The 24,415-nt window shown below is 35.2% G+C and overlaps 1 protein-coding gene across 4 annotated transcripts in view; it reads left to right on the forward strand.

Annotated features, from left to right (window-relative positions):
• Positions 1 to 24,290, forward strand: part of CCDC18 (coiled-coil domain containing 18) — a 29,185-nt gene extending 4,895 nt beyond the window's left edge. For 2 of the 4 annotated variants that reach the window (XM_048944650.1, XM_048944649.1), the window contains exons 8-28: positions 249 to 370; positions 1,570 to 1,879; positions 3,096 to 3,196; positions 3,303 to 3,457; positions 4,072 to 4,292; positions 5,097 to 5,207; positions 6,282 to 6,413; positions 7,138 to 7,272; positions 7,793 to 7,870; positions 9,299 to 9,415; positions 10,643 to 10,810; positions 11,275 to 11,417; positions 12,042 to 12,205; positions 12,987 to 13,200; positions 14,102 to 14,201; positions 15,232 to 15,348; positions 15,765 to 15,908; positions 16,940 to 17,143; positions 18,258 to 18,389; positions 20,255 to 20,452; positions 21,994 to 24,290. In XM_048944650.1, coding sequence (XP_048800607.1) covers positions 249 to 370; positions 1,570 to 1,879; positions 3,096 to 3,196; positions 3,303 to 3,457; positions 4,072 to 4,292; positions 5,097 to 5,207; positions 6,282 to 6,413; positions 7,138 to 7,272; positions 7,793 to 7,870; positions 9,299 to 9,415; positions 10,643 to 10,810; positions 11,275 to 11,417; positions 12,042 to 12,205; positions 12,987 to 13,200; positions 14,102 to 14,201; positions 15,232 to 15,348; positions 15,765 to 15,908; positions 16,940 to 17,143; positions 18,258 to 18,389; positions 20,255 to 20,452; positions 21,994 to 22,008 — 3,081 coding nt within the window. In that variant the 3' untranslated portion in view covers positions 22,009 to 24,290. Of the gene's footprint in view, positions 1 to 248; positions 371 to 1,569; positions 1,880 to 3,095; positions 3,197 to 3,302; positions 3,458 to 4,071; positions 4,293 to 5,096; positions 5,208 to 6,281; positions 6,414 to 7,137; positions 7,273 to 7,792; positions 7,871 to 9,298; positions 9,416 to 10,642; positions 10,811 to 11,274; positions 11,418 to 12,041; positions 12,206 to 12,986; positions 13,201 to 14,101; positions 14,202 to 15,231; positions 15,349 to 15,764; positions 15,909 to 16,868; positions 17,144 to 18,257; positions 18,390 to 20,254; positions 20,453 to 21,993 lie in introns of those variants that run through there. The other 2 variants (XM_048944651.1, XM_048944652.1) reach the window with 2 other exon arrangements.
• Positions 24,291 to 24,415: the final 125 nt, after the last annotated feature.

The raw sequence follows: 24,415 nt of genomic DNA on the forward strand, positions 1-24,415 counted from the left end.
TTGTGGCATGAGGTTACCAATTTTAAACCAAAGTGACATAACATTCTCTCAAATGATAGGGGAGGAAAAGGAAACTTTCCTGCCAGTTTTCTTTTTCTCACAATGGCGAGCAATATGTTTGTGCTTAGCAGGAGAAAGTAAGGAAAGAAAAAAAACCAAAACAGCATTGATTTATAGTAATTTTCTAAAAAGCCTGTTGACTTTCAAAGTTTAGACTATTTTTATAATGGAAAAAAATACTTTTTAAGGTTCAAGCTGAAGGAGCACGTTTAGAAAACTATATAATTAATTGTGAAAAGGAAAGAGAGAAGTTGAATGAAAAATGTGTCAGCTACAGAAAGCATCTAGACATCCAAGATGAGCAATTAAGGTAACAAAATCTTTTTGAAAAAATCTGTACAGTTATTTGTGAAGAAATTTCATATTAAACCGTAACTGGGAAGCTGCTGCTCAATTCACGTAGTTTGAACCAAATCAGGAGGACCAGCATCAGTGAACACTTCAGGATTTCTCTGTTCTGTTTGTAGTGATCCCAATACTGGGCAGTTAAAAAGTAAATAAATTAAAGGCATAAACCCACACATTTTTAAGTGCTCTTCTGTAACTAATTCGTCAAAGTTTTAATCCCCCATGCTGCTACACTCTCAGTTAAAAGCACACTTCTATGGCCTGGGAGCATGATTTACCCTGTTCACACACAGTTTCTGTAGGAAATGTGGGTACTCTGCCCCTTCTTATGCCTGTTCTTCTGCATTCAGTCTGCTAATGCACATGCTGGTGAGAAAGCATCGTAAGAGGTCATCTGCACTAACCTCCAGGTGTGAGCACCTATTTGTGCACTATACAGTCAGTCCCTAGTTGGAATGAAGACTTTTGTCAGCCTTTAGTGGGGAGGCTGCACTCAGATGTGAGGGCAGGCTTTGATGCTGGCTGCGATTTGAAGCAGTGTTTATCTTGCTAGTTTCCCGCTGTTGCACGCTTTCATGCTCAGTGACCATTTATTTTCAAGGCATTTTTTTCCTTGCTGATTTGTGCTGGAGTTGGCACTCATCAGGACCCTTAAGATAATTCAGTTTGCTAAGCCAACAGATAGCTAAGAAAGTGAATAACTTGCAAATGGTCAGAGTCCTATTCCCTCTCATCACTAGTAATAGAGTGTATAAGGAATACTAGATAACCTTAGTGTCAGTATATGACCCCAATTCTTTGTCATTTTAGGTATAGTTTTTTTATCCCGTTTTTAAATTTCCTTGGCTTTAGCACATTTAAAGCCTTCATCTATTCCTTACCCTTATGATGATGCTTAAAACTTTAAGTTGTTTAAGAATAAGGGGTACTTTATTCTCTAAATTTGTTTTCTGGTGGCAGTTTATATTGTCCTTATGAGAAGTGAAGGCTGAGTAAAGCAGTGAGAACTTTCTGTCCTTTGGAGTTGATCCTAGACTTTGAGAGGGAAGAAACCTCTTAGCAGTGTTGTTACCTTGTTTTCCCCTGGTACTTCTAATGCTGGAAATCCTCATCTAATTATCTGTGTTGAGCTATACCTGTTGAATAGATGCCTTTTTTTAGGAAACTAAGGGAAGAGAATCACAATGCAAAAAAAGAAATTGTAACTCTAGAGGCAAAGAACAGTGAAATGATGTCAACGTTGAATCAGTCTGCTCAGAAGATCCTTGGGCTTGAAAAGGAACTTAATGAGAAGAAAAGAGTACTCAAGGAGAAAAATGCTCTTGTCAGTGAAAATGCAGAGCTGAGAGCGCTTAATGCACAACAGCATAACAACCTGAAGTTATGCCATCAAGAAATGGAGAATTCAAGGCGAGAGCTCAACTTACTAGAAACCATAATTTCCCAGTTGTCTTCAAGTACATCTGAAGAGGTACAGTAACAGATGCATTATTCTAAGTTGTGTTTTGTAACTTAAATAATTTTAACCGATATTGCATGGAAGTCTTGTGACATTGTTGAGAAATCATCTGAGTATAGTATCTTTTTTTTTTTTTTTTTTTTTTTTGCAAGATGCATGGACTAAATGTTATTTTAGTTGAAATATTTAGTTTTCATCTTTGATTTAAGAACCAGGAACAGGTGCTTTGGAGTTCATTAACTAGCAAGCATTTTAAATTACATTTTCTGTTCCTCTATTCTACGCCCTGATTCTTTGGACAGAAGTATTACTTCAAAACAGGATGTCCAGTTATTTGAGACTGTAGTTCTCAGTTGAACATTGTGACATTTCTCTGATGGCAGATACACTATGTTATGTAGCCAGAGTTTGAGTCAACCTCAGTAATGGAGAAACTAGAGCAGAAGAGAGGTATTTTAGTAGTTTACTTTGCTTGACGAGTGAAGACACATCTTTCTTGACCACAAGTAATTTTTATTTTGTCAAGATGAACCTTAGCTTATTAATTTTGCACTAGTGAAGTTTTATCAGTAGCCTGTGGTTGTGGATGTCACAAAAAACGCTCAGGGCTGCAGAGAAACATGCAAGGTTAGGAGAGTGGACTGCATCAGTTCTCCTTCCTTTTGAAACATGAATGTGAGTAGCTGTATTGAAAACAAAACTAAAAATATTCTTTCTTTACGACTGTGGAATTGCCAAAATGAAGTTGGCCAAAGGATGTAGTAATTTCAAATAAAACGTGATGTTTTGGGCTGCTGTGACTGTGGACATATTCGGAAGATCCTCAGAAGTCATTTAGTTGCCTTATTTGGAAAAATTTCATTCTAGAGAAAAATTAGAAGCTATTCTGATAATTTAATACAATCACTGGAATCAGAAAGGAAGCATAATGTTAGATGTTCATCAAGTAGAATTTCTGACATTATCGCACTGTATTTAAATTCTCATGGCAAAAACACTCATGTTTCTGTACTTGTACAGAGATGAAGGGCTGAGGACCTTAATGCCTCTAATTTCTCCTAATGTGAGAGGAGTCTGCAGTGCTCTGCAAGCACTTAAGATAATTACTTTAAAGTTACCCAAGTTTTTAACATCCTGGTATGTGACTCATAAAATGGTAGTATAGGAAGTGAGCTAGTCATACTGTTAGGCAGTATAAAGTTGATTTTGGTTTTCCTTTAACTTTTAGTTTAATTGGCATAACCTGAGACATCAGCTATCCAGTTCATCCACCAAAGAAGCTGTCTCTGAATCCTGTGAATCAAATAAACCTTTGACTGCAAGCCTAAGGTATAACTTTCTGTTTACTGAGCTATGGCAAGAGCGGGCAGATATTTGGTACCAGAACTAGCCTGTACAAAGAGTTACTAAATAGTTATCTCCTTCTGTATAACAGCACTGGATTAGCATCAAAGGAAGCTGGAAAGCCTCACGCAAACTTACCTACCTGTAATACAGTTGAGCATTTATTGAATGAAAATGAAAGACAAGAAAAAAGAGGGCTATGTGGTCTGGAAACAGAGCCTGTCAAATTGATCAAAACTCAAGAAGGTAAGCTCAACAAAGTTCTGGCAGTTCTGTCTGATTAATCTGTAGAAAAGGAATTTTGCTTTTGGTAGAGTTCAAATTTGTTTCTTATTGTGTGTGTATTTTTTTGTCTTTCAGTAGATGTATTTTAGTTGAATAGGGAGCACTTTGTCACCTAAAAGTTCTGTAAATTGTCAGACTCTCTAGGCACAGTGTTCTTTTAGCTCTTTATGTTCTGCAGCAATATACAAGGTACAAGTTGTGTTGAAATGGAGCCACGTATGTTTTCTTTTCACGGGTTATATTAATGTCTCCATGTTATCTTTGATCTGTCTGTGTCTTGCTGCTTGAGAACTTCTCCAGTTGCCTCTGCAGTTTGTTAGAGTGGAATAAAATGACCTTAGGGCAAATATGTAATAACTCTTCTTTGTCTTTTTTGATTGCTTTCCCGTGAGACACAGCTTGTAGTTACATTATGGGTTAAAAAAAAAAGTGCTTGTTTCTGAATGCGATGTGTTAGTTCAATATTCTGTCATTAAATTATATTTCTCCTTTTTGGAATGTATCATTACTTCAGTGCTTGTTTGCATGTTTTGTTTTTTTTTTTTTAAGCTTGAATTTATTTTTTTTACTTTGAGAGAGGACAAAATGTCAACAGTTGGAACTTGTCAGCAAACAATTTGAAAAGGAGAGACAAAGATTCAAGAAAGAGATGGAAAAATTACGTGTTAAACTGGCAAAATTAGATAATGAGAATTTGTCTTTGAAGACCAGCATGGCTCAGAGAACCAGTCAGTTTCAAAGCATGCAGGAAGAGCTATCAGCAAAGACTTTAAAAACTAATACCTTAAAGCAAGAAGTAAGTTTCTAATAGAAAGGAAAAAGTTCCAGGCTTTGCTTAGGTCGGTCATTAGAGACGGTTAAGATAATTGCTGTGGAGAAAATGCAGTTGTCATTCTAATTTAAAAATTTGCCTCTTTTAGAACAACTTCAAGGTGGGGGTGACTTCAAGAGAAAGCAGGGGAACTTAAGGATAGCAGCCTCAGTTTATCTGTTGTCAGAAATCTCTAGTTTTTAATTTGATGTTCTTAGTGGGCTTTACTTCTGTTTTGCTTTGTTAAATGGAAAATGTGCATGGTCTTGTTCCTTTGTTAGGACCGAATTAACGTGGAGTCTTAAACAGATGTTTAAGAACAGTTATGAGTCTTTTTCCTCACTGTATCAATACATTTTCCAGAGATTAACATCATTAATGTGAGGAAAGAAATTAATCTTCAGCTGGCTCTTCTCTGATTTTAATAAGTTAAACTTTTAGTATTTACATGACAGTGTTAGTTACAGCATAATTTTATTTGCCACATTTCCTAATGATGACCATATATATTATAAAATGCAGTTAATAATTACAGTGTATGTTACTGATAAAATAATCATGTATTGGAGAAATTTGAGGTAAATTGTCCCGAATTCTACAATGATTAATGAAGATTTTTAGAGCATATGAAAATAAATGAATGATGCCTTAAATTTAGTAAGGAATAAAAGTATCTAAAACAGAATCTCTCAATAGGAAAGCATAGGAAAACACCTGAATTAGCCAATGATATCTTAATGTTGGTTTCTTTGGGTTCTTTTTTTTTTTTTTTGCCTTATTTAATTCCAGATCGCAAAGAAAGCTTCTCAGCTTTCTGCACTTAAGAAACAATTGGAAGAAAAAGCTGTTGCTTATTCTGCTGCTGCAGCACGAAGTACTGAGTTGGAACAGGAACTCATGGTATGACATATTCAGTGAAAAACCACATTTGTGTGAAATGGCATAAATGAAAATCAGAGTTGAAACTGAAGTGGTACTGTTGCATGTATTTAAAACAGACTTTGAGATGTGTTAGGGTATCTGTCTGATATTTTAGAGAGCACCATTTAAAATTATATATGTACGTATTGTTTCAAATAAGATATACTTCTTCCTTGCTCTTGAGCATGGTAAGTTCTGAATTGACATTTTGCTGTTCCCTTTTGATGACACATACAACAAACATCTAGTTCTTGTGAAATGAACTGTAACACCACTCTTTATTCTGGGGAGATCAGAATTTCATTTGTGCTACTAAGAAAAACCTTAAGATTTTACATCCTTTAAGCTAATTTTTTTAATTCTTCATTTAATAAAATTAGTATTTTCTTCTCCTCAGTAGAATAAGGCTCCTCCTAAAGTAGAGTATACTGTATTTGGTAGCATTCTCTATTTTTTCCTAAAGTTCTTAAGGAGTCTTTATGAAATTATTATTGTAAGGAGTAACAAGGATGGAATCAATGTGTTATCTGAAGTGTTGGACAAATCATTTTCATTTTCTGCTGTTGTTCTTAAATTGTGAGTTCTTAATATGTGTAGACCTGTGAATAAAATTGTCTTGTAAATGGGAACTTGTGAAGAAGGTAGTCTGAAACTCAGAGCACTGAATCTTCCAGTGCTGGTTTTGTCATATAAACTTCGTTGATTTTTGGGAAGAGGTCCAAGGTTGTTAGTGAAGTAAACAACTTTCAGATGGAAAGCTGTATTTTAAAAGATTCCATATATCCATATAAAAATACCACTTATTTTTGTTTCTTCCTGTTATGTTCTGATAGTCTGCCTTGGCAGGCATCCTGTCTGCGTAGAGGCAGCATTGGGTGGCTTTCTGTGTCTTTATTGTAGGCCTGACGTTCTTTGAGAGGAAACATGCTGTGTATAACTTAGCATTTTCTAGGTTGTTTATTAATGAAATCTATGAACTTGATTATCTAATAATAACTACTGAATATCAGAAGTAAACATTTTTATTAAGTCCTTGCTGTTGTCATTTCCAAGGGAAAAAACAAACGCATTCATGAATTGCAAACAGCGGTCAGTGAGGAGCACAAAGAACTAACTTCTGCTTTTGAAAAAGCAAAATTGGTTCATCTCGAGCAGCATACAGAGATGGAGAAACAGATGGAACTAGTAAGGCCTTATTTGTATGCTAATATGTGTGTGTGATATAGGTGGCAACTTTTTCACATGAGAATTTCTTTATTTAGTAGTTCTGATGCAGGTACATAATGAGAAATGTTTATCATCTTCTCCCTGCATTTCTGGATGTTGTTTTGTTTTCCATCTAATACTACACAACGTCATGACTTCCATTGGGTATGGATATCCTCTTTTCTGCTCAACTGAAGAAAAACGCAGGCTTAAAAAGAATGCTGTGGCTCTTTGCTCCAAACACCTAGCACAAAAAAAAAGTAACGTTTTAACTTCTAATCAAACTGCTATTTATGTTGTGAACATGTGTGTTCAGGGAGAGCCGTCAGGATTTTTTTTTCATTCTTTATAGAAGAACTCACTTGTTTTATGCCATTAGAAATACAGCTTTGGCTATTTCTAACTGTTAGATTCTAGCTGGTAAGTAAACTTGTTATTTTTAATGAAGATGTATGTATGTCTTAGTGCCTTAGCTGATGACAGGCAATTACACTTTACCTTCCCTCACGGTCTTGCTTCTCTTTCTGCTTTTAATTATTAAAATTTGGGATATCTTGTATTTTTGATGCTATGCAGTATTGCTAATGTCAGAAATCTACTTGTCATTTTTAGTGGTGGGTGAATAGAATTAAACAGACTTTAGATGTATAAGTACTCTGAATTTTTTATTTAAAATAGTAAACTATGAATTATTTATGGGCAGCTTCAGACACAGCTAGATAAGAAACATCAACAATGTGTAGAACAAGAGACAACAATATCTGTTTTGCAACAAGATATTATACGTAAACAGCATCACATCGAATCATTGGATGGACTACTGATGGAGTGCAGAGAGGTAAGGCTGGCTTTTGACTTAAGTTCAAATCTGTGAAGTGACCAATGGTGAAAAGCATATCGACGGACGCAGGGAAAAACTGAGAAAATGAAAAGGTGACACTTGTGTGTTTCAGAGCTCTTGCTTAACTCATTGACCCAATCTGTTGTACTCCCCATACTGCTCTAAATTGTTCAGAACTCTTCATTATTTACTGTTTCACCATTCCATTTATACTTCTGGTTTGCACCATAATCAAAGGAGAGAGGTCTGGATAAAGATCTATTGTATCTACTCTACATGAGGCAAACAATGAGAACATTATGCTAGGCAATCCATGTTCCTTTAAATAACTAATTTTGCTGCTGAATATGAAGGGATGCCTCTTAGGAACCACATCCACACAAAAAGAATATGCAAGCTGTATACCTAAGTAGAGTGTTATACTTTTTCACCTGTATGATTCTTGTTTCTAATATTTTATTATTGCTCTGTATTTACTTTTTTCTCTTGGGGGGTGGGGTGGGAAATGTACAAACAGGAAATGAAGAAGCAAGATCTCAAGAACGATGAGAGACTGAAGATACTGGAGAGTCAGCTGAAGGAACAAACAATCAAAGTTAGTCAACTCTTTGTAACTTTCAGTTCATAGTCTCAAAGTTTTACGATTATGAGGTGTTTTTTTTTTTTAATTCTTAGCCTCTGTGGACAGGCTACGTTCAGGCTACTTTACAGAAATCTCTCTCACAGATACTTCAGAAACCAGAAGTCTTCTTGGCATCTTTTCCTTGTTTTTTATTAAAAATTTTGGTGAAACCTGCCCTTAGAGATCATGCAGTGCATAATTGCCTTATGAAGTGATTGCACTTATAAATAAGGGAGATTTGTACCTGTACTTCTAGAAAAAAAAATTGTCTAACAAAGAATGCTATGTAAGTTTTTACTCCAGTTACTACGTTCTAGGCATGCAATAATGATATTAGTTACCTTTGTGTAGCCATCTGTACCTCTTATTAGTGTTGGCTTGGTGTCTTCCTTGCAATACTTGCAACAGTAGTGGTGTTATACTTTATGACATAGTTACTTAACACCATCAGATTTTATATGATATTAAATTCTCAAGGTGTTGCCAAGGTTAGCTGCTATGGACTTAACAGATAGAAAACTGGCACAAATTCAGAAAATACATACTGTATCTTTCTAGTACCTGGGTTGTTTTTAAAATACTTAAAATTAGGATCTGTAATTGCTTCTTTTCAAAAAGCAGTTTGTTTTGGTGAGGAGGGAAGCATACAATCCAGTATCACTTAAGAAATCAGTAGCATTGAAAACATTGTACATAAGCATAATTCATGTTGATGAAAAGTTTCTTAGCATTGAAATCAAGTAGCTCAGTTACTGTTCTTAATGATATCTAGAGGTTTGTTCTTTATAACCTTGGGCAGATAACAGTCACAAAATAGTTGAAGGGCATAATTAAAATCCATATTAGTAGTATTAACAGTAAACAGCAAAATAAATTAGCAGTGTTGATACTGTCTGTTTTACAATAGAACTCTTCCTTGCCATTTTGGTAGAACTTGGGCATTGTCTCTCAGCTCAGAAAGCAAACAAAAGCTTTAGTAGCTTTCTGAGATATATTCAGATGTGAATTCTGTTTTTGACTTCTGACAACTCAAGTGATATTTCCAAATTTATTTATAGAATTCTGTATGTAAATTTTAATTTGTAGCAAAGTATGGGAGTCTTATGATTTGATGCTTTAAGTAGGGTCATTTGCAAACTGAACTGCAGCTACTGACAAATACTGGAGTATGTTTTTATAACTGGTAGTCTTATCTGATTTAAACAATCTAAAATATTAAAACATAATTTCACATGTTCATTTCTGCTTATGATCTGAGTTCTCTGCTTTTTTCTTTTGTGCCTGTTATTGCACTCTTTGTATTAAAATGTGGATTTTTAGACAAAGATAATTAAACATTTTTAGGCTATTAGCTAGTTAACAAGAAATGTGAATTTAAAGTAATCTGTGACATTCAACTAGGAGAAACAACTTGAGTCAGCACTGGATGTATGTAAGGAAGAACTTGCACTGTATTTGAGTCAGACAGAAGAAAATAAGGAGATGTTTCAAAATCAGCTCAAAAAGAAGTCTAAAGAGGTAAAAGCTTGTTTTGGCAACTTTTCTGTATTACAGTACTTATTGTTCTGATTGCTTTACCCTGAAATCTTGTGAAATGTGAAACAAAACCTGTGTAGTGTGAGTTGTGACTGTGAATTTCTGGGAAGAAATGCTGTATATTTTGTGATGATCGAGGGGAAAAGCATAACGAAGAAACATTGGATAAACTTAAGGAAATAGCAAGAGAATGAATTGTTGAAAGAGGTAGCAAAATCAAGACTAAATGGAAGGAATCTTTGTCTTAAAAAATGGGGGGCATGCTGTTGCAATATGAACGTAAATTTACAGAATTGATTTGTGTTGCAAGTATCTTAATGGGAAAGATGTCTGAGCATAATCAGTTAAAACATTCATCTGAGGTTTTTGTCTGTAGTTCCTTCTCCCTTCTACCCCTTCCCCCCCAAGACAATACTGCCCTACTTAAAAAGAGACAGGTGTTAGTCAAATGGAGTTTACAAGAATAACTGAGTGGAAATCTGTTCTCTGTATTATCACAAGCCTGTGATACGTGCTGTTTCTTTCTACGTCCTAAAACTTGTTGCTCATATACTGTGCATGGAGAGACTGACTGCTTGTGATATGCAAGGGTGGCAGGTGAGACTTCTGTGATAAATACTTCCGCACATAACTGGCAGAGTCACTCCCTCCACTTTGGGGTGAGCAGCTAGTGTTTCACTTCTCATATACGCTGTTTGAAGAATGTGACTTTTTAGATAATTCCTGGCTTTCTTCACTGAGAAATCAGACTCTTCAACACATGGTGAAGCTAGACACTCAAAGTACATGGCTGTTATTGGAATGACTGTTGTCACAGAAGCAGGAAGAAATAAAGGGAGAGACTGAACTAAATTTAATGGGGAGGACAGGAACTTCCTGAGAAATTAAGTAAGAAGAGTGGCAAAAAGAAAAGTAGTTCAGTAGTTTATAAATGAGAAATCTTTGTTAAATTTGTTGAATTTGTTCTTAAAATATTAGCAGTTCAAATGTAGTTAAAAAGCAGGAATTAAAAGATTGATGTTGATAAATGACTACTTTGCTCATTTTGTAAAGCACAACTGAATGATGTGTTACGTACTGTTGAAACTAATGCATAAAATTCACAGCCAAAATCTTACAGAATTTTTTATAAATCTGTGATTAAGAACAAAGGATAGATGAGTGTGAATAAAAATGCTTTATAGTGATGGAAAGTAAATGTATTTTCAGGTTTGTTATTTGCAAAAAGAAATAAAACTAAAAGGTCGTAATCTTCAGGACACAAATGAACAGAACGTTCTCCTGCAACAAACTCTGCATCATCAGCAGCAAATGTTGCAGCAAGAAACTATTAGAACTGGGGAACTGGAAGATAATCAAACTAAGCTTGAAGAACAGGTATAGTACTGTTGGAAGTCTGCATAGGGACAACTGTTTTAATTCTTTAATTTTTGCATTTTGCATACCTTTAAAATCAGAATGTTCATAACTGATTTGATTTTCATTATTTCAGATATATCTAAAATAAAGGATTACCAGTTTGATTTGTGTTAAAGCAAGTTCTGTGTTGTTAAAAACTTCAGCCCGTCTGTGGCTACGTGCTTGGTAAATTAGGCCTTAGACTTCAACTAAGGGCAAGTGTATTGAAACTCAAAAGACAAGCCTAGTTACATTTGCTCAAAGCCTCTTGTCTTTCAATGTGACTGTAAAGTCCTAGCCTTAAACTGTATGCAATTTGAGACTGCAGAGATAGCCGTTTTATTACAAGTTTCAGTGTGTGTGTTTGTTACAAGACAAAGATGCATTTTTCTATGTTGTGTAACTTTAAAAACACTGTTTGTTTTTAATACAATCTTAAATAGCTATCTACTTTAGAACAAGAACTTCAGAAACAGAAAGTATATGCAGAAGATGAGTTGAGAAAGGTAGAGGAGAAACTTTACCTAACTTGCCTGGAAGCAGATTTAAGCAGACAAAAGGTGGATGAACTTAATAACATAATCCGGTAAGTTCTGAGTAACTGAGAAGAATATTCTGAGTATTAAATATCAAAAAGAAAGATTGTACTCTGAAGTGTTATTCAGCTGTGTAGTTAGATCATTCATTGTTTGAGCAATAGACTGGAAGTTAAACAGAAAGGTTCTAACTAGCAGCAGTGTGAGGTTCTGTAACAGTCTTCAGATGGAATTAATTTGTGTCCAGGCAACCTATTTACTCTAAAAATGGTGTCAAAATACAAATTAATTCGTAAATATACCAAATTGCTTGTAACTCATGGAGGGCTTGGTAAGTTTAAAATAATGCATTGGTTTTATTGCAGAAAAAGCCTTCTTGACTTTTTTTTTTAATGTTGATGCTGACAGGTCTGTTATTTGCATAATTGATGAGAATAATATTTCAATAGTATCTTTCCATAACCAACTTTGTTTAACTTTGTTTAACTTTACTGCTTCAAATGAAATTGACTGGATCCGTAGTATACCTGTGACATATCTGCTAACAGAATTCCCCTGGGTTCCACAGTATTCACTGTTTGTGAAAGTATTTGTCTTTTCAGAGCTCAAGGATAAAGATATGTCGCTTTTGTTGTCGCAAGGTTAATTTTGTTCTGGCTGCATCTTTTATTTAGACAAAAAACACTGGAGATGGATGAGTATAAGAATGAACTTACTGGTATGGAAAAAGAAGTAGTGCAATTAAAACAAGACATTGATGACAAAACAATGCAAATAAGTCATTTGGACATCACTTTGAAGGAAGCACGATCAGAGCTCAGTGAAAAGACAAGTGAGGGTAATTCAGCTGTTCTGTTCTTCAGGCTTCCTTTAATCATGCTGTTTTGCAGTGTATTAGCTTTGATGTTTCCCCATTGTACGTATTATCAAGCACAGGAGATTCAGACTACGATAATTCTGCAGATTTTTCATACTTGTGTTTTTTATGTTGGGAATTCCATTAAAAGACAAACAAAACCCCATTGGCTTATTTTCAAGGGACATCTGCAAAGCCTCATTATTGTGGGATATACCTTTATCCTGTGTGAAATGACTAAGCAAATTGCCCACAGATGGTGGTAACGCAGATTCTTAATGTGGTAATCAAACAAGAAGCACAATTATGACAGAGGTATATGCTGTTTGTGAAAATTCATCTCTTGTTTAAAAAATAAAAATCATGGGAAAGCTTGTGGAAATAACAAACTTTCTAACCATCCTCCCCCCTACTTAATTTTACCATTCTTTTCAACAATTGTGTTTTTTTTTGTAGCACTGTGTATTAAGTTGCTATGTTGTGTGTTTCATGATTTAGGGTGTTTTAGATACATACTCAAATTTCAGATCAATCATAGGTCGTGATCTTGATTTTAAAAAAAAAAGAGAACAAACAGTCAGGACTTACATGGCCACACATTCATGGCAGCTAACTTCAGAAGTCACTGTTTTTCTGGATTTTACTATTAAAACAGTGATACTGAAAACTGATTGAGGCCGCCAGTGCTAGTAGGCAGTGATGTTGTGTAAAGCCTTGACTCATGATTAAACACTTTGTGATTTGTTTTGTGCGTGTTAAATAGTGACTGCTTTAGAAGATAAACTGCTTCAAAGTGAGACTTGCCACAGGGAGGCATTGCAGAAAATAGAGGAACTAGAATCTGCATTGCAAAATGCACATGGGGAATTAAAAGTCGTTTCACTGCAGCTTCAGGGGTTGCAAGACTCATTACAGAATGCACAGTTGTCTCTGGAGGAGAAACAGGTTGCTATCATCAATCTAACAGCTGAGCTCAGGTAAGTTAGTATCATTTCAATCACAAAAATTCAGTTATGTTAACATTTGTTTAGGAATAGTGTGTAGCTTGGGTTGTTGTCTTAAATCTTAACAGCTCTCTAATCTCTAGGTGATTTGTGGTGTGCTTGGTTTTTTTTGTTGTTGTTGTTTTTTTTTTTAATTCCAAAGCCACGAAATTATATTAATTATGGGAAACGACTTTCTTATATACTGCAGTTGATCAGAAGGCTGGAACACCTCTCTTATAAGAAAAGGTTGAGGGAATTGGGCTTGTTTAGCTTGGAGAAGAGAAGGCTCCAGGGAGACCTCATTGTGGCTTTCCAGTATCTGAGGGGAGCGTATAAATAGAAGGGGATATGACTGTTTATGTGGGCTGATTGTGGCAGGACAAGGGGAAATGTTTTCAAACTAAGACAAAACAACGAGGTTTAGGTTGGATATTAGGAGGAAGTTTTTCACACAGAGGGTGGTGACGCACTGGAACAGGTTGCCCAAGGAGGTTGTGGATGCCCCGTCCCTGGAGGCATTCAAGGCCAGGCTGGATGTGGCTCTGGGCAGCCTGGTCTGGTGGTTGGTGACCCTGCGCATAGCAGGGGGCTGAAACTACGTGATCATTGTGGTCCTTTTCAACCCAGGCCATTCTATGATTCTATTCTATGATTCTATGAAATTGTCCAGTTTCCTTGTCTGGGTAATCAGTTAAAAACTTGAAATTCGGCAGGTATCTGCGAAAGGGAAGTAACCCAGTTATTCCATTTGGGTTTGCTCTTTTACTAAGTTAGTTGAGTCACTTTGTAGGGATACTTAGCTTTAAGTAATAGATGTGATTGTTTTCAAGTTGGATACTTTAAGCTAAATAACTGAATGTGCATTAGGCAGTTAAACATGCATGGATTTCAGGTATTGCAAGGGAGAAATTGAAGACAAAAAACAAGAGCTGCTTGATATGGACCAAGTATTGAAAGAAAGGAATTGGGAACTGAAACAAAGAGCAGCACAGGTCAGATAACTTTTAAGTATGTAACTCACAATTGTTCTTATTTTGTATTAAAAAAAACTGCTAGATTTAATTGCTTTATCCCATCATTCCAGACTATGTTGTTAATTTAGCCACAGTATCAACCTGAAAACTGGCTCTGTATTCCTGAAGCCTTATGGCAACTGGAAGATCAAATTGTGCCTTCCCTAAGGATACACAGGCTGTTGGTATTATAAATCCATCCCATAATTCTGATAGTAGTAAAGGTGCAGGACATGGGTTGTCATCTTGATGTTTGATAAAAGAGAACAAAAGTCTGCACTGAAGCGCGCTTCGAGATTTTAGATTCATTTCCTTATTTGTACTGGAGCACTTTTCTCTAGATCTAAAGAAATCTCTGACTATGAAACGGCATCTTTACTGTGAAGAAATTTTTGTAGCTGACATGAAGCGTTTTCAGTCTTCTGGCTTGACTTCAGGATTTGGTATCCCTTATGGAGAAACTGTTCTTCTGTCAACTATAAATGAGAAAACTAAAGGCCAATAACTAGTTCTTGCAGGGGCTAACAGCTTGTGTATCCAAGAACATTTGAAGGGGTAGGAGGGGTGAGGAGCTGAGACTGTAAGGAGGTCAGACTTTCCAATATATTCTTGCCACAGTACTCTGTGAAGTGCTCCAAGACTTCATTGAAGCAACAGGATCTTTTTTTATTTTCTGCCCTGGCAAAATTTGTGCTTCCTACAATGACAGGTACATATAATGAGCTACTAATTAAATTCAGATTAAACTGAGAACTTGATTATATTTTGTGTATCTAAACATTCTGTTATAGACTTTTTTCCCTCATTTTTTCAGTCATCTCTTTGCTACCTCACTGTTTTTTTGTGTGTGCTTTAAAATGAGATTCATTTTTATATTGACTGTTTAGAAGAATATTTTTTCTACACTACAGAAGATAGGTTTAATTAATTTTGCTATATTTTGTAGTATTGCTGCTTAAATTTTGCATAATAGCTGAAAATATTTCCTTTTTTCCTTTTTTATGTCTAGATTGCACAGTTGGATATGACAGTTCGTGAACATAAGGGAGAAATGGAACAACAAATAATTCAGTTAGAGTGCAATTTAGAGAAATCAGAGTTAGAAGTTAAGGAATGTAATAAACAGGTAATTCTTGCTTTAAAACAGTTTACATAATAAATGGCAGTCAATTATATAAGAATATCTGCTCCTGGGACACAGAAGCTGGTCAGGTTAAACTCAGAAGAGAATAACTGATGCTATATTTTAGGAGAAGGAAGGATGCTGTGATATTGTACCAGCAAAAATATTTTATATTTGTCAATATAATTAGATTTATATTTGTCAATTGTATTAGAGAGTTCCTAGTATTAAAATGAAAATCTATTTCTAGTTAATATGATAATTTCCAAACTGCTCATCTAATACAGAAAAACTGGCAAAATGAATCAGAAATCAAAAAAGAACACAAAGTCAGTGTTACTGCAGGATTTGTAACGTTTCCTAAATTGTTCTGGGTTTAGTAAAATACCTACTCTAATGCAGTTGAATTTTCTGTTCAGATTGAGACCTTAGAGAGCAAACTCCAGCATTGTAAGGAGGAGCTTCGTGAAAAAGACTTTGAACTGCTCCAGAGAAATCAAGAAATAAATCAGCTGAAGAAGAAAATGGAAAGACAACAACAGAGCCTAGAAGCTCTTGAGAAGGTAAAATGTTTCTTGGATTTCAACCTGTCTTTCCCCTTGCTGTTACTCACAGTGCATTGCACAATTCTTAGTACTGTTGCCTGTGTGACTGTTTAAGAAACAGTGAAGGTTAATCACCCTTCTCCATAAACAGAATGGCTGTAAACCCTGTGAAACTCTCCTTTTAAATTTCTGGGTAGAATTCATTTAAAAACCGTTATCAAATTTTTAATGCCATTGCTGTCATTGCCTGCCAAGAACTGTACAGTGTCGTTTAATCAGGTGTCATTACCACTCCCCATGTAATTGCATTGTATATCCCGGTGTTTACAGGATCTTAATTCCCTGGCCAGTTTAAGGATTTTAAAAGGACAAATCTAATGCATACTGTTAATGATTGGCTTTGTGAAGAAATCAAAATATTGACAGTCTTTGGTGGTGTGGCGTTCTGGGTATGGAGCTGCTCTCCTTTGAAATGATATTAAAAAATTGCTGTATGATGAGATTTTTTTGTATCTTAGGTATTTATCTTGTGGAAATAATTGCCTCAAAGAACATTGAGAGCTGGCATGCTCATAGGAACTGGAAGGGTTGTTCTGTTTGTATTTACATTTTAAATGGAAGCATATAAATAAAGGGGACAGCAAATTTTATTTGAATTATACTGACACATGCTTTCAGACATTAAATCAGTCATTAGTGAATGTGTTACAAATACACTTTCTATGGATGTGTTTCTCTTTCTCTCTCTCTCTCTCTCTCTCTCTATATATATGTATCTGTCAATAAATTTTGTTAAAGCTTTATTTTAAATGTCTACACTGGCTGTTGAGAGAGATGACACAGAACTTAGATGGACCACAGATATAATGTGTGACATCTCTGCAACATTCTAAAGGCAATAAACATAGAAAGTAATGTTGGAGCTTTGTGTTTGGCTCGTGTTTTTTGTTGTTGCTATTGCTTTCTTTTTCCCCTCAGGAAGAGAAGAATGAATGTAAATGGTTTGGTATTTCTGCTCTTTGAGGTCTGAAGTTATTTACCTGTTACAGACAGTGAAAAACCAGGAGAACTGCATTGGAGACCAGTACAGGGAAGCATTAGATTTGGGTCAGCAATTGAAGCTAGAACGAGAACAACTGCAGCACACTCACTCAGAGCTACTGGAGGCTCGTCAAATGCTTGTGCAGTCCCAAAGAGAAGCAGACAGACTTGCGTGTGAATTAGAAGAAGTAAATTATCTGTCCCAAGAGAAGGTGACTTAACATTTCAATTCAGAATTGGAATTTGTTCCATATGTTCATTATTAATATAACTAATTGTTGGAAAAATATATATATACATTTTAATTTTTTTTTTTGAAAGGATGCATTTACTTTAGTGCTTGAAGTTTATAACACGTATTGCAGCTCTGTTTGACATGGTTGACATGAAAATGTCTGAGTTTTGTTTTCCCTTGCGATTTCACACTAAGTAGCACCTCTTCTGTAAGAAGAAAATTTCAAAATCTCTTCTGTGTAATTGGGTAATGGCAGGCAAAGAAAAAACCCAGATTTAAAAATGCAGCTGTTGCAGTTTTTATTTTTTAGTAGAGTTAACCAAACTGTTAACCAGAAGATGATATTTCCTTTTATGTATGGAGCAGAAATGGGAAATAGCTGGTGTATTTCCATAACTAAGTATCTGCAGAGAACCTACACTTAATCAGAACTCACAAAACAGGTATCTTGTCTGTCTTGTTTTGAGTACACAGGTCATACCCAGTTGCTGTTCGTCTTCACTGAAGATGGCTACTTCTCTTTTATTACCAATTATTTAAAATTAAAAAAAAGTGCAGTCAGACAGCACTCTAGGTTAGGAAGGAGCATTCATTTGCACAAATGTAGTTTTATCTTTACCAGTTTTGATTATCTAGAAATGCAGTGCTGCAGCTATGCAGTCCTGTGTAAGCTTTAGAAGTGTTCTCATAAAAGGCAGTTGTGGGTGGTTGTTTTTGTTTGTCTAAAATATACAAGAAAATAATGTAATAGCCATCTATTTCCTGTTTGGGTTACTTCTGGGAAATACTTTAGATTATGTAGTTTCCTGCTCGAATATGTAACTAAATTAATGACCAGCAAAATCCCTCCTATTTAAAGGACTCTATCACTGTTACTCAATAACCTTGTATTTGACTTAAGGCCCTGTTCCACTGCTGATTCCATATGAACAAATAGAAGAAATGGTTAACCTTGTTGTGCTTCTTTGCATCAAACAGAGAGAATCTGATTCACTTATCACCTATAATTTTTCAAGAATAAATAATGTGTTGCATTTTACAGTGTTTTTCAGATACAGGCATGATTCATACTATGTCTTTCTGTCCTTAAGGAATCTCGTGCGAACCGTCTGGCAGAAGAACTGGGTGCTGCCAAAGCTCGTGAAGCTCAACTACAACTGCAAATGCAATCTGAGATAAACAGGCTTTTTGCAGAGATAACTTCATTACAAGACACTTGTCAGGTAAATGTATACATCAGAACTGAAACAGCTCCTGCCATTTCGATTATTTTATTTGTCTATTTCTTTTCCTAGAGTGAGACATCTGAGAAGTCATATGTGAAATCACTGAAGGCATTTAATGTATGTGGAGCGGGGGGAGGCTTACTGTGTTCTGGCTGAATAGGAAGGTTCTTTAACTGCAGATAACAGCAGTGTCAGCTTTTCCACATTAACTTCTGTTACGGAGATGATACAGGATAGTCAAGGTCTGGATACGAAACAGACAGTGCCTGCTGCTGTCCTTCAGACACGTCACTAACATTTCCACCTTCTAACACTCTGAGGCTGATTCTTAAGGTGCCTATAAGAGCTACTGGTTAGACACATCCTTTCCAGACAAAAAAGTATTTTTTGTCATTAAAGGACTAAGCTCTAAGATAATGAATCCAGTATATCACCAGATTCTTCCTTCTCTCACAGTGAGGATGATGCACTTAGGCTTATTTTCCTGTGATATATTCTGTCTTTCTCATTGGAGATGTACTCCTGGGTAAAACTCTGAGCTGGATGAAGGTTGCATAAATAAAATGTCAGAAGGAAAAAATAAAATCCAAAGGAATAAGCTGGATGCACAAAATGCTAATGAGATTCTTTGTGATAGGAAATTTTGGGGGTATGGGAACAAACCATTTTACTTGGGTTCTTTGGACAAGGTAGAAGTTGTAGTTCTTGTAGATCTCAATAGTTCACCTGATTAAGGGGTTTACTATATCAGTATAAGGCTTATTGATCACCTTTTGACATCAAGCTTTGTAAAAGCAGTTTTGCATAGGGCATTAGTTTCTAAAATTCTGTCCACTGGAGTGCAAAAACCCTCAGACTTTTGAAAATATTAACATGCTTATTTCTAATTAAAAGGAACCTTGGAGATGTCTATGTTACAAGGATCCTTTTCCATATTCTGCATTAAAGTAGGGAGTTGTTTCATTCTTAGATTCAGAATAACTTTAGCATTCAGAAAATTCCTTCTGTTGTTTTTGCAAAGGAAAAATGAGGCCCAAGAAAGATGTGAAGCTTTGTGAATATACCTACACTAGCTGTATTCCTTTAGATTTACGATGAAGGAAATTAAATTTAAAGTTTGTTTTCATTTTAGTTAAGTGGATAGAAAACTAAATTTTAGAACCATTGTGCGTAAAAAATATGACAAAGGTTCCAGCTCCATCCTCAATGTTACAGGGTTGCTTCCGTGTTTGAAAATGTTCTATGAATAAACATAACGTAAGAAAATGTTCTCCATTAGTAAAACGTTTTTATTGCAGACTGACTGACTGATCTTCCACAAAAACTTTGTGCTACTTCTAAGACTTCAGTTACCTGATGGATCTGGGGAAAGCAATGTGGGTGGGTGTGTTTTGCTGGGGCCAGGTGGTATGGGTGGGTTGTCATTTGTTTTTTTTCCCCTGAATGCACTACTTTTCTGATACGGGGGATATATCAGTGCAGGTTAGATAGTCTGTTACCTTGATTTCTCTCTTTGTTCATTCTTCTCCTTTTGAGATTCATAAAATAGCAAAATTACAGATTTCTTCAGTTAAAGTTTTATTTTTTTGCTTTAATCTGTGGTGAAGATGTTGTTAACTTCAACTTCCCAGAGTGCTTTATTTTACTTTCCTCGTTTAAAAGATTTAAAAAAAAAGAGGCAATTTACAATGGCAGAACACCGTTACGGCAAATTAATCTTCTGTGGCCAAGTTTCTTACTGAAATGAGTAATAAAAATTTTATTAGTAATACCAAGAGAAGTAAAAAAAGTTAAGTGTATGTTTTCCTAAATCAATATTTAATTTTTACAATGATTTTCTCATATTTCTTACACTTGAGAAGCTTGCTCACGAGAAAGACCAAGCAAAAAGACAGATATCAACAGAACACCAGAACTTTGATTCTTACCATCTGAGTGAACAGTTGCAGCAGGTGAAGGTAGAGTTAGAAGAGGCTCAAGATAATGTCACTAATCTGCAGTTACAGCTTCAGGTGAGAGATGAAATGGTTCGTGCTGCAAGTGAAACATTGCTTGTTAAGGTAAGCTGACTTACCCACCTGTTATACATAAAACATCTCAGGCAAATTCTCTTTTACTAAGAGAATTGAACAAAGTGATTGTAATCATCCAGTTCCGTTTTTATATTTATCTTTTAGTTTAAGTAATGATGGAGGAAAGTGGAATAACTGCAATGCATGTAAACTTAAGTCCTTAAGGTCTAAAGTGTTCATCTTAGCCAACCTCATAGATATGATAGAGGGTTTCTGTTCTTATGTGAAAGACATTGAAGGACTACAGGATGATTCTGTTGTCATCTAAGACTTGGGTGTGTCATTTCAGTCCCAAGCAGTGTATGTGCATTGATGTGTTTTATAGCTTACTGTTTAAAAAAAAAACTATTTTTTTGCAAGAAAAAAAAGTCTGCATATTTGTGTTTCTAAAATGCAGGAAGCAGTGGGAAAGATGAGATACATCTCATACATAGTACAAAAACGACTAGAAGTTAGTATAATAGTCCTTTATTCATTAGCTATAAGTATATTATGTGCTACTTGAAGAAGTGTACGCTGTTTACAGTATTCCCTTTAAAGAATAAGCATCTAGCTAATATTTAATAGATACAAGTTAATGGCTTTTGTATGCATGATAAGCAGGAGCCATATTCTAATGTGATGATACCAAATATTGGGGTGATCATTACAGTACATGGTATTGACTACTGTAAATGCTGCTGCTATGCGTTATATACTAGAAGAATTGTTTTGTTGATCACCCTCCTTTTATTTTACTTTTTTTTAATAAAACAACTGCCAAATAATTGTTTGGAATGCAAAGCTATTTTAAAGGTGGAAAAAAGCCAAACCCTTACAAGTTAACAACAAAAAAACCCTACCCTGTAATAGTCCATATTTCCTGGAATCATAGAATATCCCTAGTTGGAAGGGGACCCAAAGGTTCATCAAATACAACTCCTAATTTATTTATTGTATTTATTTCTGTTTACTTCATAAATACTCATGAACTGGGTAAAATTTTATTAACGTATCGTTACAAACTGTAGGCTTTTTTCCTTTCACATGACAGAAATACTTCAATGCTGTTGATACAGCTTTGCAAACACTTCCTCTGTTTCCAGAAACTTGAATTGTTAATATCTTAACAGTCTGGTTCACAGTGAAACCTTGAGCCTTATGTAGAGGATTTATTTCAAGAGACAGTAGTCCTTGTACAAATTTTGTACAATTATTTTTTGTTAATATTTCTTTTCAAAGTATGCTGTGTAATAATTTCCTACTTATCTCCCGGAACTTAATACATTTTGAAAGATTTGTAAGCAGAGTTTATTTTGAAAGGAAATCGCTTCTGTTGACAGAGCAGTAAACAAGTGCATTAATAATTTCAGTCCAGGAGGCAGAATTTCAGAAAGAAGCCATGGACTTGAGACCTGCAGGTAGTTGGCTTAATTTGTTAAAAGTAATCTTCAAAATGAAAAGTAATATCTTAATGCAAAAAGATTTAGATATGGTAAACTAAACTCAATTATTTTAAAGAGGCTCTGATCACAGTTCTTTTGTTCTAGGTTAGAGAATTATGAAGGAAGAAACTGTTGACAACGCTAACTCTGGAATGCTGTTGCTGGCAACATTATAAGAAGAAATTTTAATCTAACATTTATAAGCAATGAATGTATTTGTGCTGGTGCAAAAGCCAGACTTAATTTTCCAACCGTTTTTGTGATTACTGTCTTAATATATTCACTTATTTTATTTTTCAGAAATAAAATTTATTTTTTTAAATATGTTGAGTTGCAAGACCTAATTTCAGCTCTGTTTCTTTTCCCAATGGTTTTAAATGGCATTATTATGTTGTACATTTAATTAAGATTAATTAATTAAGAGCACAGTGGTATTACCTTTTTAACAGATTTTCTTAAGGAATAAATTTGTGTTTGTTAGTCTCTGCAACTTTGTACGCTTAGAACAGTTACTAAAATGGACCTCTTTGTAAGATGCTTTAGAGCACTGATTTGATCACAAATAGACTGTAGGAAATTATGCTTGCTTTATTCCAGCAGTGTCTTTCAGATGTAAAGATGCGTGAGAAACAGAATTTTAATGCTTTTTTTTCCAAACTAAAAATCATAGTAAAAATATTGATTCAACTATACATTCCAAAACTTTATTTGCAGGTTTTCGAAAAGTGCTGTACTGTATAGCTAGTATAAATGGCTAGTGACTCTCTAACACTGGTAATGGCATAAGCATCAGAAAGTGTAAACATGGTTATGAGGCCTAAATTCAAGTCAGATTGGTACAAATGTGATTTATGCACATTAAGATAGGTTTATAATTTGGAAAATCCAGCTAGTAAAGCTATTTTGAACTAGTGAGGTACAAAAATTAATGTATTGCAGTTTAGGTCTTAGGCTTAAGTTATATGTTGATTGTACTAAGAGTGCATCTCAGCCAGGAAAAAAAAAAAAGGCTAGCTCTGTTATTTCAGGAGCTCTGCAGGTAGAATCATGCTAAACTCCTTGGTAGCAGGTAGGTCACTTTAACTAGATGTGCCAACATGCTCCACAAGTACAACTACTCAGTTTCCAGTTATTATACAAAATCAGGTGCACATTTCACAGCTGTTGATAAGTTGCACTCATATGAAACATCTATTCTGTGGTTTCAGATTATTTTTTCAGTATAAAAATCAGGATGTTGTGTAGTTTTGTTGTGGAAATGACTGTATTGTGTGTTTTAAATCAAGCTCTTTACTCCTCTAAATAATAGTAAATGAAAACCAGTAGAATTAATTAGACCATTGTAATAATTGAAAAATATTTTTTCCTCTTGTTCAGCAGATCAGTTTGTCTAGAAATTTGTGCATCAAAATTCCGACTGATGTTATAAAACAGAGAAACATGGAATCCTGGTTTGAGGGGCTTAAAAGGAGAAAATAACCTTTCTGTAATTACAGTTGTCACCACGCTAGTGGAATTCCACTAATGTGGTGTTGCATAAAGCCTCACTTGCCCCTCCCACATGCACTAAATATAAATGTGCATGAGCAGCAAAAGCAATTTTCCAAATAGCTGGATCAGCCAAACAGTGTTTGTACATAATTATGTATATGAATGCTAAAAGCTGTGGTCATACAGTGTGAGAAGCCTGATGAATACAAAGAATCATAATTATATTTTATTACGAAGTTTTGGTGCTGTGTTCTCTTGTTGTTGGTCTGAAAAATTAATAATTTAACTTGTTGTACTGTCTACATTGATTTCCTCATTTGGAAACTAATGTAATTTTAGGTGAATGTTTCTGTGGAGTCCTACTCTTCTTGAGCTACTAACTAGTTTACATCTGCTCCAAGCCTGGAAAGCTCCTTCTTGTGAACTGTGTTGCACTGACATGGAGTTACTGTTTCTTGGAAAACTTTATTCTTGTATCTGTGAATCTAAATAGTTCAAAGATGTCAGTGATTGCAAGGATGTAGTAAAGCTGACGTGCTCAGAGCCTTCCTGGCTAATTGTCCCTGCTGGTGTACTTGCTCACTTTGTCTTGTCTTGTATGGGAGCAGTGCCAGAAAGCAATGTGAGGAATGTGTCTAAACAACTTGTCTCCTAACTCCGCATCACATTTTTCAATTTACTTTTTTTTTCTTAAAAAGCTTGTTAGGACTCTAAGTTACAAACATTCCCATTGGAAGAAGGCGTTGTGGGAATAAAATGATGTGTTGCTCTATTTCAAAAGAACTGTACGTGCTTTAAAGCATAGAAAATCTGAACACCGTTAGCAGAAGGATCATGTTTTGAGTGTTTGATATGTGTGGCAGACTCAATGCCAGAAGCTGGTTGTGACTGTGGCAAGGCTTTTCCTTCCAGTGGTGTACAAAATGGTTATTCTACTACTTTAAAAAAAAAACAAAACAAAACAAAACTTTTGTAGTTTACATGTCTTACAAGACTCATCTTGTTTTGTATTAAATATAGTCCATATTGACAGTGC

Source organism: Lagopus muta, chromosome 5 (assembly GCF_023343835.1).
Source record: "Lagopus muta isolate bLagMut1 chromosome 5, bLagMut1 primary, whole genome shotgun sequence".
NCBI lineage: Eukaryota > Metazoa > Chordata > Aves > Galliformes > Phasianidae > Lagopus > Lagopus muta.